Source organism: Paramisgurnus dabryanus, chromosome 18 (assembly GCF_030506205.2).
Source record: "Paramisgurnus dabryanus chromosome 18, PD_genome_1.1, whole genome shotgun sequence".
NCBI lineage: Eukaryota > Metazoa > Chordata > Actinopteri > Cypriniformes > Cobitidae > Paramisgurnus > Paramisgurnus dabryanus.
In genome coordinates this window covers 7,795,091-7,806,246 of record NC_133354.1, presented here as the reverse complement: position 1 = coordinate 7,806,246, position 11,156 = coordinate 7,795,091, and the positions used below count along the sequence as shown (strand labels likewise).

The window sequence follows — 11,156 nt, the reverse complement described above, 5'->3', positions numbered from 1 at the left end:
ATGAATAAGTGCATGCACTTCAGGTTTTTTCTGTTGATATGTAAATATTGACTAAAATCCAAAATAAATGTCCAGCTCATGGAAAATAAAAAGTATGAACGCATTTGGTTTTGTCATTAACCTGTCAGTTTTTAAATTTCATATTATTTAATGGACACGTCTGACCGTTGAAAACCTCTCATTGAAAATGCTCAATTTCAAAGTCCAAACAAGGTTATTTCATAAGCCCCATGACAGCACATATTTTAGGACAATATATTTTAATATATTGATCTGATGTTGTCACTCTTTAACCTTTTTTACAATTTCAAAAGGGCCAGTAAACAATTAAAAAGCAAATACAAAACTAAAATGCAAATTATTTGTCATCGTCTGTGGGTTTAGGTAATTTTGCACAGTTGGTGTTATGGCACAGATCAAATCAAATAATTATATTCACAGAAAAACAGCTAGAAGTTTCATATACGGTCAAGTTTTATATGACTTGTCAAAATCTGGAGTATCACAGGTAAGACAAAATGAAAAATTAAACATTTCATTTGCTACTTTTTATTTAATCATTATAAATATAACAACATAAAAACAATTCTGAATAATATAAATAATCTCATGGACAAAAAAAGTATTTCTACAGATAAATACGTCTAATAAAAAAACTCATTTTAAAAGAACTTTCACTTGAGATTTAAAGTAAAATGAGTTTGTATTTAAAACAGCTGGCACAGAAATATCCAGATGTGAATATTTAAAGATCTGTGGCCATTAAAGACAGCATGTGACATTTATAGCTGCTTTAATGTCCATGACAAATGCTTATTATAACAACACATTTCAAAAATGATTTCTGATCAGATTTGCATGCCACAGCACAAAAAACTACTGAGAAAATACCAGAAATATTTTATATGTATGTTTCAAAACAGCACAGATAAAATATCAAAAGATTTGAAAGAGAAAATGATTATTAGTGATTAAAGAAATCTTTTATAACAACAAATGCAATAAAACCTCCTGGAAAGAGAATAAGATGAATAACATCTCTCAGCTTTTATTTCAGTTTGGCAGTGAAAAGCAGGAGATTCATTTTCCTCCACACATCTTTGACCGACACAAATTAAGACACACATGCTAAAACCTTGTTTGAATTAAACATCTGGGATTTCTTCACCATTTCAGACACATGAAAACAAGGCTTCTCAATCTTGCCCATAAATATCAAAATATTTCTGCAGTGCATCGATCCAAACGTAATAAAAAAACACCAGAACCGAAAAAAGAAACATGAAAACAATAGGCAGATGTGTTAAAGTGTGGCCGAAAATAAACTCTCCTGGAAGACGGACTGAAAAAAGTAAACATGTTCTGCTACAGCTCTCTCTTTCTGTCAATATGATTGTACACACGCACACAAACAAACACCATCAAGAATCCCTTGTATACAAAAGTGAAACACTTCAGACAAAAGCAACACATTCAGCAATGCCACACAAACATCATCATACAATAAAAAAACAATAAGCACACAATGAAATTCATATCCGAGCAAGATCATCATGAAATAAATACAACACGAGTAACTTGATCGTCCACTGTTTGCTGTGATGTTAGGTTATGACTACATGCAGTCCACAACATTGCTGGAGCCCTGTCCGATGTCTCGAATCTGAGTGATGTGAGCGGAGCAGACGGCGACGCCCGCGCCGGCCCGACAGTGAGACACCGAGCCTACCAGCTCCCATCTAAGACAAATATACATAAACATCCGTTTTCCACCCGATTCAAAATGCTTTTTATTTGAAATGTCCTGCTTCATCTCTCACCTGTTTGTTCGTGGCTCAAAGGCCTCCACTGTATTCAGGTAGATGTTGCCATTGTGTCCACCTACTGCAAAAACACGGCCCATCACTGTGGCGACACCGACTCCGCCTCTCGGCGTGGTCAACTCTGCCACGTACTGCCATCTGTTCATCCTGGGGTCGAACCGCTCCACTGAACTCAATGGAGAATTATCATCAAAACCACCTTCAGAAAGAGAGAGAGAGATCAATACCAAACCAAGTCGTATCCAAATCATGACATACAGTACATAAGTTAACCTTTACCAACAACATAGAGGCAACCGTTGAGTTCACTGACGCCGTTCCCAGCGCGCCGCTGACCCATTTCCCGCACATCGGTCCATTTGTTCAGATGAGGGTCGAAACGCTCGACACTGGACAATGATGCCACACCGTCATTTCCACCGACCGCATACACGTAACCCTGAGAAAAGCACCAGGTCCATCGATTAAAAAAAAAAAAAACTTACACTAATAAAATAATACTAGAAAAAAACTGCGTTGATGGATCAGTTTGCTGACAGTTAACCAACAAAAAATACTTTAGCTCTATCACAACAACAAACATTTTTTTAAACTTCTTAACCAATTATTCTAGTAAACAGTCAGGACATGAGTAACTACTAGAAACAGAATAACTGAGCGTTCAGACAGACTAAGAGTCACTGAGAGCGATCAGACATTAATAATGGAGATTTACTAGCCGTTCAGGTCAGCGCAAACACCTCTTAGTTTTGGCATTAAAAAAAATACTATCGGGATTGTAAATTAAGACAAGAGGTAGACACAGTTCTTATCGCATATCCATTTGTAGGAGTTTCCCTTTCAGACCCAATTTATAGGAGGAAAATCACACATTTATTCAGTTTACTGGTTTTTGTGCCAATATTTAACACTCAAAAAGAGGAACGTCTTAAACCATTTTACACTGATCTTGGTAAACTGCCTTGGTTATTACAGAAATTTGATTTTTGAGAGTTCTCACACTAATTCGTCCCGTTTAGTCAATCTGGCCCTTGATTGTCCAGGCAACATGTGGTCGTGTGCGTTTCATACCCCGAGAGCCACAGAACCGACGCCTCCTCTGGGTGTGTTCATCGGGGCCACGGCGCTCCAGCGATCCGACTCTATGTCGTAACGCTCCACATCATTAAAGCACGAGTTATCATCCAGACCACCGATAGCATAGATGGGACCCCCCAAAGCCGCCAGTGCGATCCCCCTCCTAAAGCAAGACAAACAATTGCAGCTCTCAATGAACTGAATGAATGATGTGCTGACCGGATAAATGATTCAGTCCATGAGGACAAATAAAACAACAGTCTGCATTAAGACAATCGTGTGTTACCGTTTTGTGTTCATAGATGCCTTCATCATCCACTTGTTTGTGTGTGGATCAAAGATCTCCATGTTCCCGAGATGTTCGTTGCCATCGTGACCTCCAACAGCGTAAACCATCCCTGTGAACGGATTTACGTCAGGTTTCAATCATACGGTGAGTTTTTCACAGGTCACAGTCTTGCTTGTGAAACATTCATTCTATTCTTTGAATTAAAATACAAATAAAGATAAAGATAAAAACATGCGCATAATGAATGTAAATGTATCTGTCGAAACAGAACTGCACTGAATCTCAAGAAACGTCACACACTGTTTACTTTACATTACACATGCCGTCACATGTAGGACACCACTGGTCCCCAACAAGCAATTTTGGTTCAGACAAGACAGTCAGTGAAAATCAAATAGACGTCTAACCATAGCCCAAGAAAAGAAGATGCACGTATACATGCTTAAAATATGTAAAAGAAATGAAAGTAAACAGCGTGAATGCCTGTCGACTTTGCTTACAGTGGGTAATATTGGGTAGAAGCGGATTACTACAGTATATTTGCTCTATAGCATCATTTCACTGTCTCTGTTATTGTTTGGATTAGATAGATTTAGGGTCACTTTTATAAATCTTATAAAAATCCTGTTGATCTGAAGGCGTTTGACTAAATTTGTTTTATAGAGATAAAATAGAAATCATTTATTACGAAACGAAGATGTGTTTTTGAAAAGGATGATGAAGTAAAGGCAATCTATAAGAGCTCAGATTGATGTGAATTCAGGCTGAAACTGCTGGATAAAACAACAAGAGAAGATTTCTGTCATTCTAGACACATCCAGTAGAGTACAGTTGTGTATATAACACAGTCATGAATTATTCTGATGGCCATTCTTGCGTTTGTCTCAGTCTATACTTTTGCCCAGTGATGTGAATCTTGCTCAGTGCAATTCATTATTATTTCTATCCCTAGTTTATACTCCAATGGAGGAGAAGATATTTTGTGCAGATATGATCTTTTAAATAAAAGCAGTAAAGGGAATGGAAAACTTCAGGTGATTTCCTCTCTCTGTACTAAAGATTGAATCTTGATCTTTTCTTTATCTTCCTGACGTACCTGCCACTGAAATCACTCCCACATGTCGGCGTCTGCTGTTCATTTCAGGTCCAAAGAACCAGCTGTTTTTACTGATGGAGTAACACTCGATACTGCGGAAGGGGTCACCGGAGCCGCCCCGTCCTCCGACGCAGAACAACACACCTATCAAAGATCAAAGGCACGAATGCTCCGTTAAAGACGCCTCCGCGAGGACACCGGGCTGACAGAAGTGTAGTTTCTGACCTGCGGTGTGCTTGCGGGGTGTAGTACGGATGGAGTACTCAAAGTCAGGAACGCTTTTATTACTCAGGTGCAGGTGATAATCACGGGCTTCATCTATAAGGTCTCTGCAGTTCAAACTGGTCTTGATCATTTCCTCTTTAGCGACGGTGGCAGTGAGGAAATCCACCGACAGCAGGGGAAGACGCACCTGCGTGAAAACAGCCCATTAAAACACAACCTGGTCAGCAAATCAAATAATGTCAACTCCAGGAGGGCGTTTCAATAAATATGGGAACTTTAAGGTGAACTTCAGCTGGTATGGATGAAACACACCTCAGCGTTCAAGTCATACTGAAACTCATCTCGGAGGTTAGGGTTCATGGATCTGGACGTCCTGCAAAGAAGCTGCACTCTACCTACGCCAATCCGGCCTATCCACCGTATTTATTGAAACGCCCTCTCGGGAACCACACTTGCAGCTAACCTGAGAAACGATCTGATTCAGCCAGACCTGGTGGTGCTCGGGGTTCGCTTTCAGCCACTTGACTGCGGCGTTGTACACTTGAGTTTCCGACCGAATGTTCAGGTCGCTGGAGGCCAGCAGCGTTTTCAGGTGCTGCGGTGAAACGCTAACGAAATCCTCGCACTCCACCACTTCGGCGAAATGCTCGCACGCGTACCGATCGGCCATGTCCATCAAGTCAACTCTGTTGTGGCTCTCTGCAAACGTTCGCACGGCCAGACAGTTGGAGGGATGGAAATGAGCTTTCATGTACTCGCAACAAGCCCGAGCGATCAGCTCCACCTGCAGGATGCACGCAGCGTACAGCATCGGCTGAACGTTATCCACCGTTAGCGTCAGACGCGACGAGTAGGCGAAGCTCACCAGGTCTCGGATGGCGTCAGCGTCGAAATCGCGTATCTCGATCAGGTCCTGTTTGGCTTCGGCCATGTCCGAGAGGAACATGGCACGGAAGTACGGAACGACGCAGGCTAGAACTAGTTTGTGACATGGAATTAGTCGGTTTCCAACCTTTAATGCAAAAACACAGAGACAATATGAAGGAGAAAAATAAAGATTCAACTCTAACAACTGACAAACTTGAGCGAGCGTGGCAGGCGTGGATTACCTTTAGCGTGACATCACACAGTTCACCGTTCTCGTAGAACTGTCGGAGGGAATCGTGGAAATCCTTCCAGGCCTCGTGAGCCTCGAACACAAAAGATCCATCCCCGTCCCCGTCGCCCGATGAAGACGAATACTTCTGCTGCTTTACATCTTCTGGTGGCACCATGTCTCGCTCACACAAACCCACACCTGCACACAAAAATAATATTGAGAAGAAACATCATCTGTTAATAGTCTGAGTGTGATGGGAAAGATTCACATAAAACATCATTGACATCATCGCTGTTAAACATCTGCTTTCACACACACACGGAGATCCACTTCGTTCAACCCTAACAGTGCAGTTATTCTTTATACTAACATAGGGTAAGTAGTTTACCCAATAAAGCCCACCAAAATCTACATTTAGGTGTTTATCATAAACTTTTGACATAAAAACATTGTATAATAAAATGCAAAACTCATCTCTTATTTTATGAATAAGGGGCCTAATTGGTATATGGGCACCATTTAAGCCCACATGTGTTCCAAATAAGCTCACGTCATTTAATCAGATAAACATTCATTTTAAAACAGTAAAACATCAAATAATTTATTTTGGTGAAATATTTTTAAAAATCCTTTTATCAGTAACAATCATCCGGTCTCCTATCGCTGATCAGAATCAACCCTTGGCCTTTACTCTGATTTGCTAGCATTAAAATGTTTACTGTTATAGTTGTTAATGTTGTAAATAAGGTAGTAAGTAATTCCTCAATGAAACATATAAGGTGGGTACCACGCTAAATAATGATGAATAAAGACAATTTCTTTATTTTAAAAATATAAAATGTTTATTAACACACGCAATATACTGTAGATTAAGCATCATAGTCATTTTTTGTGCCCACACTAAGAAATGTTTAACTGTACTGTACTGTACTGTACTTGTTAAAAAGTTAATTTATAAAAATAATCTGCTATACAAAATATTTTATGATGGCTTTTTTTGTAAGTTAAATGAATCAGAAAACATTTAAGTGTTTGGGTTTGAAGTTCACATGCTTTATGATTCAAGGGTTATGGTTTGACTCAGAGATTAGATTTGTGTGCAAGCTAAAAAAAAACTCAAACATTTAATGCAAAATTTGAAATTAAAAAACAATGTATTTATATTTTATTTAACATTAATATTAATGTATTTATCGAACAAATGGAAAAACATTGAGTTATAAAAAAGTTTTTGTGTGAGGTCTACTGAGACGATGAATGAGTTTAACCCAACACTGACAACTGTGACTGACTTACAACAAAACTGTCAGTCAACAAATCACTTGCTTTCAATAATCAGAATAAAATATTAGATTTTTTTTCTTTTTATATTTCGACGCTAAAGTAGAAAGTTGGCTTAATGTGTACACAACACTTATTAAACTCTGATAAATCATACGAGTAAAACTTATAGTTCACACAGAAACACAAAGAAATAAAAGTTTCTGCGTAAACTAAAGATTCATATTAACTTACAAAGATCTGATCAGATCTGAAACGAGAAGCACTTTAACAAATAAAATCATTATTATGCCTCACAAATATCAACATCAGTTTGTTAAGTCATCATTTAAAACGTGGACTTTATCTTACATAAAAGAACTCGCAATACGTTTAGTGAAATGTAAGTTATCCTGGTTGAAATCCTTCGTTGTTTTGGCATGTAAATAATGAATGAAACTGCTCAGAATTTAACGCGAGCCAAACATCAACACGGATAATAAAACTACTTTAAACGCACACTATTATCACACTTAAAATCTCACTGTATTACATTAAATCTCAGTAATTTCAGGATATTTTACCTCATTTTCTACAACAGCACTCTCAATCTGGAAGCACCGACGGCATTTCCGGGTTATGCTCTGCTATGAATTCTGGGAACTGTAGTTTAAAATGGGAAATGTATGAGGCTTGTTCGTCTGCAGTAAAAATTCACGCATTCCAATATTACATACTTTCAAATAATTTACATTACAATACCATTTAAAATGTTGCATGATTTTAGAAATACTGTTTAAAATAAAAAATAATCCATGGAAATCTGGGCTGAACACCTAGTTTGTGACCTAAAAAAAAATCACAAAATCTTTTACAAAATCATAATCTGTCAATCTGTAGTAAGTCAGGTCTGTGTTCTTTATATTTATATTTCTCGTTTTCCCATAGGTTTGCACCCAGTTTCGTTGTTCTGTGCATGATCACAATAAAGATTAAATGCACTTAGCAAAGTTTACAGAATCAGTATACTCTTCATTCATTGTATGTATGAACATAGTGAAAGCACATACTGTACTGCAAACAGCAGTAAAAACAACACAATCACTGATTTTAATACATTTCAAACAAAATCACATAGCAACATTTTATTGATAAGTGATTAAGATATTTATTTACATAAAATTGCACTTTTTTTTACAATATTGCATTGTTTCAAAGTAGCTGTATATGAATAAGAAAACGGGAAAAGATATGTAAAATACATGATAATATTGCACATTTTTATTGTCCTCGTAAATAATAAAATGAATCATTTCTGAATGTGTGTCACTGCAAGAGCGAAACAAAAAGCACACGCACGCACATAAGCACACCCACACAAGCACGCGCACCGTTTCATGTGGATGAATGGACATTCCAGTAACTTCACAAATTTCTTCATCTTTACTGCTAAAAATCTTAATGTCGACATTCACAAATGTTAGGTATGGTGGTAAAGAGTGAAATGTTTTCGTCAGGGTTGGGTTATTGAGGATTTTGCTGTGCTTTTCATGTGACCACTGAATTTTCTCCAAGCGTCATTAGATTAGGTTGTTTAATTCTTTTATAAAAGTGTTTAGACCAGTAATTCTTAAAGTGTTGTCCGGGGACCACTAGTGGTCCGCCAACCAACCCCCCCCCCCCCAGTGGTCCGCCAAAAGATGACGCAAGTGTTTATACAATCGTCACTTATTTAAGTAGATTTTTAATGCACTTGAAAAACTGTGATATCAGTTCTTGCCATTCTGTTTTAATAACGTAAAAATGGATCTGTGGTTAAACCAAAGAGGAGTCAAAATAAAAGATCAAGCGTCAACTGAAAGCAGCAAAAATCCACAGATCTATTAGTTTTGTAATCTACTAGTTTTTGTTTCATGTGTAAAATCCCTGTAATTTCAGTGATTTTGGACATTAAGGGGAACATTTTTTTTCTCAGTATTTTATTGTTACGATAGTTACACCCACAGACTTCATATACCCACCACCTCAGTTTTAAATTAATGGCTCTTTGGTATGACATTAAGTGGAACCTAGGCTGTTATAGTATATTTAATTGCAGTTTTTTTTCACATGTGCAGTTTGTTGTTCATATTAAGCTGTAACTCATTTCACATTTACTTTTCAAATGAAATCAAATTCATATAATAATTTCTGAACATAGCATTGCATTTGTTTAAAAAAAAAAATTAGTTTTTGACTTGAAACAGTTGCATATTAAACTTACATTTAGCTTATCCTTCCTATTTTTTCGTTTTTTGGGGGAGTGTTAGAGTTGGATTCTGTTAGGTGGTCCTCAGAAAAAAATTGGAAGATAAAGTGGTCCTGGGGTGAAAAAGTTTGAGAAACACTGGTTTAGACCCTTAGTTTAAGATTTAAGTAAAGTTTTGTCCTTGTTTACAGATACAGAGACATCTGACACGGCCCACGGTAAGACATTTTCATTTACACACTGTAGAGAGAAAGTAATTTGCCTTCGCTTATAAAATAAAAATATAAAGAATATTAGTTGTCATGTCAGATATTCAGCAAGCTTGAAATGAGTCTAATTATTGACACATCAATAAACTTCTCGGCAGATTTCCTTTAATGTCACTGTGTAGTAAACATAAAAGCTAATAATGGTTACCATGCAGTGTTTCCTGTGCAATCCCACAATGCATTGCAACAAGGTCACTGCTCTTTCCACCCCTATACTAAACCCTCTTTTTCTTTGAACCTTTCTAAGAAATGCTGATGTAGTTTTAGTTGCATGATCAAGTGCTTCACTTGTACTTTTGTAGGTCAGCTAGCATGTTAAAAAAGTGTGCGCTCCTCGACATAAAGAGATGCTCTTTCAACAGATGTCAAGAGGCTGTGGACTTTAGTGTTGGGTTCAGACCAGTTAACATAATCCTTCATTAACCACTCGTAGTTCTGCACATAGAGATTCAGCTACAGGCTTCCTATGAAGAGATTGTTTGGTGTAGCGATCAGTAAATCCCTCCTTGACATCATCATCCTCTGTGAATGCTCGTCGGTGTAATATACAGATATTGTGTGTGCATGTCCACACTATTAGTGAATTAGTGAGTTGTTAAATATCATTTAACATATCAATTTTTTATTTTACCATTGCAAGCGGAAAAAAGAGGCAGATTTTTTGACTGGTGGACCAATCACAGCACTTGCGGTCCACGCAGAATTGACATGTTGTTACGTTTTTGGAGAGGTCCGCATCAGGCTAGTACGCATTTATGCTTAGGCTACATCGTACACTCAATGCAGAAGTATAAACTGCACTTTAGCTTTTTTTTAGCTCTAAGTGTTAAACTTCAGCCCACTCCTTTTCAAGCATGCAATGAATCTTGATTGTTGGTTTATCAGTAGTTTTTTTGTTTTTGTTTTTAATTGTTGTTGTGTTGTACATATTGTACATTTTGCATTGTATGCTTGAAATAAATTTGCTGAACTGAACTGAACTTTAGCTTTAAACACATGAGAACCTCAGAGCACTTTTATTTTGTACGAAAAATTAACAATGAAGTTATTCAATTACAAATTTGATGTTCAATCAAACCACAATAAAAACACTAAATTAAAGTCAAACTTTAGGATGTTTGCAATTCATTCATTTTTTCTTATGGAAAGACAGATCAGTACATCAGTGCTATACTTTACAAAAATAACTTTTGTAAAAATCCATAAAAAATAAATGCAAGAGTAATAATAAAAACAATGATTTCATTCATTGGCACCAATTTAGTCGTCAATAAAATCAGCAACTCATCGAGTTTCACTGCATGTTTTAAGTGATGAACACAGAGCACATCAAACTATTTATTGAGCCAAGAGACACTTCACAAGCGTTCTTCTCCATCTCTGGAGAGTTAAAGTTGAATTAAATATTTATAAAATAAAACACAAAGCGTTGATAGGTGACATCAGATCTAGATGTCTGTCCGTTACGTCTATTAAAGTGAGAGGTAACACTTTTATAAGCAGGGTCCATAAATCATGAACTAAGACCTAAATTAATTCTTACTTTAATATGAACTAATGCTGAGTTAATGCATGTACTAATCATAAACTAATGAAGAGTCATCATTAACTACAACATGACTCAACACGTCAATTCATTGTTAATTAATACAACTAAAATGTTGTTCTTAATGATGACTCTTGATTAGTTTATGATTAGTTCATGCTGAAGTAAAAATACATTTATGTCTTAGTTCATTATGATTCATTGACCCTTATTATAAAGTTTAA

The 11,156-nt window shown here is 36.9% G+C and overlaps 1 protein-coding gene across 1 annotated transcript; it reads right to left on the bottom strand.

Annotated features, from left to right (window-relative positions):
- Nucleotides 1-261: 261 nt before the first annotated feature.
- Nucleotides 262-7,512, bottom strand: klhl8 (kelch-like family member 8). Its single transcript, XM_065243567.2, has 10 exons — nucleotides 7,454-7,512; nucleotides 5,620-5,807; nucleotides 4,974-5,522; nucleotides 4,511-4,697; nucleotides 4,286-4,429; nucleotides 3,187-3,298; nucleotides 2,895-3,063; nucleotides 2,103-2,262; nucleotides 1,821-2,022; nucleotides 262-1,739 (listed from the first exon to the last, which is right to left on the bottom strand). The coding sequence occupies exons 2-10, from the start codon at nucleotides 5,782-5,784 to the stop codon at nucleotides 1,616-1,618; spliced, it is 1,812 nt and encodes a 603-aa protein (XP_065099639.1). The 5' UTR covers nucleotides 5,785-5,807; nucleotides 7,454-7,512; the 3' UTR covers nucleotides 262-1,615.
- Nucleotides 7,513-11,156: the final 3,644 nt, after the last annotated feature.

Coding starts and splice junctions, on each gene's coding strand:
- klhl8 (XM_065243567.2), bottom strand. CDS start 5,784: ATGGTGCCACCAGAAGATGTAAAGCAGCAGAAGTATTCGTCTTCATCG. Junction 3,064..3,186: donor GCATCTATGAACACAAAACG/GTAACACACGAT, acceptor GTCTTGCTTTAG/GAGGGGGATCGCACTGGCGG. Junction 2,263..2,894: donor TCGGTTCTGTGGCTCTCGGG/GTATGAAACGCA, acceptor TGCTTTTCTCAG/GGTTACGTGTATGCGGTCGG.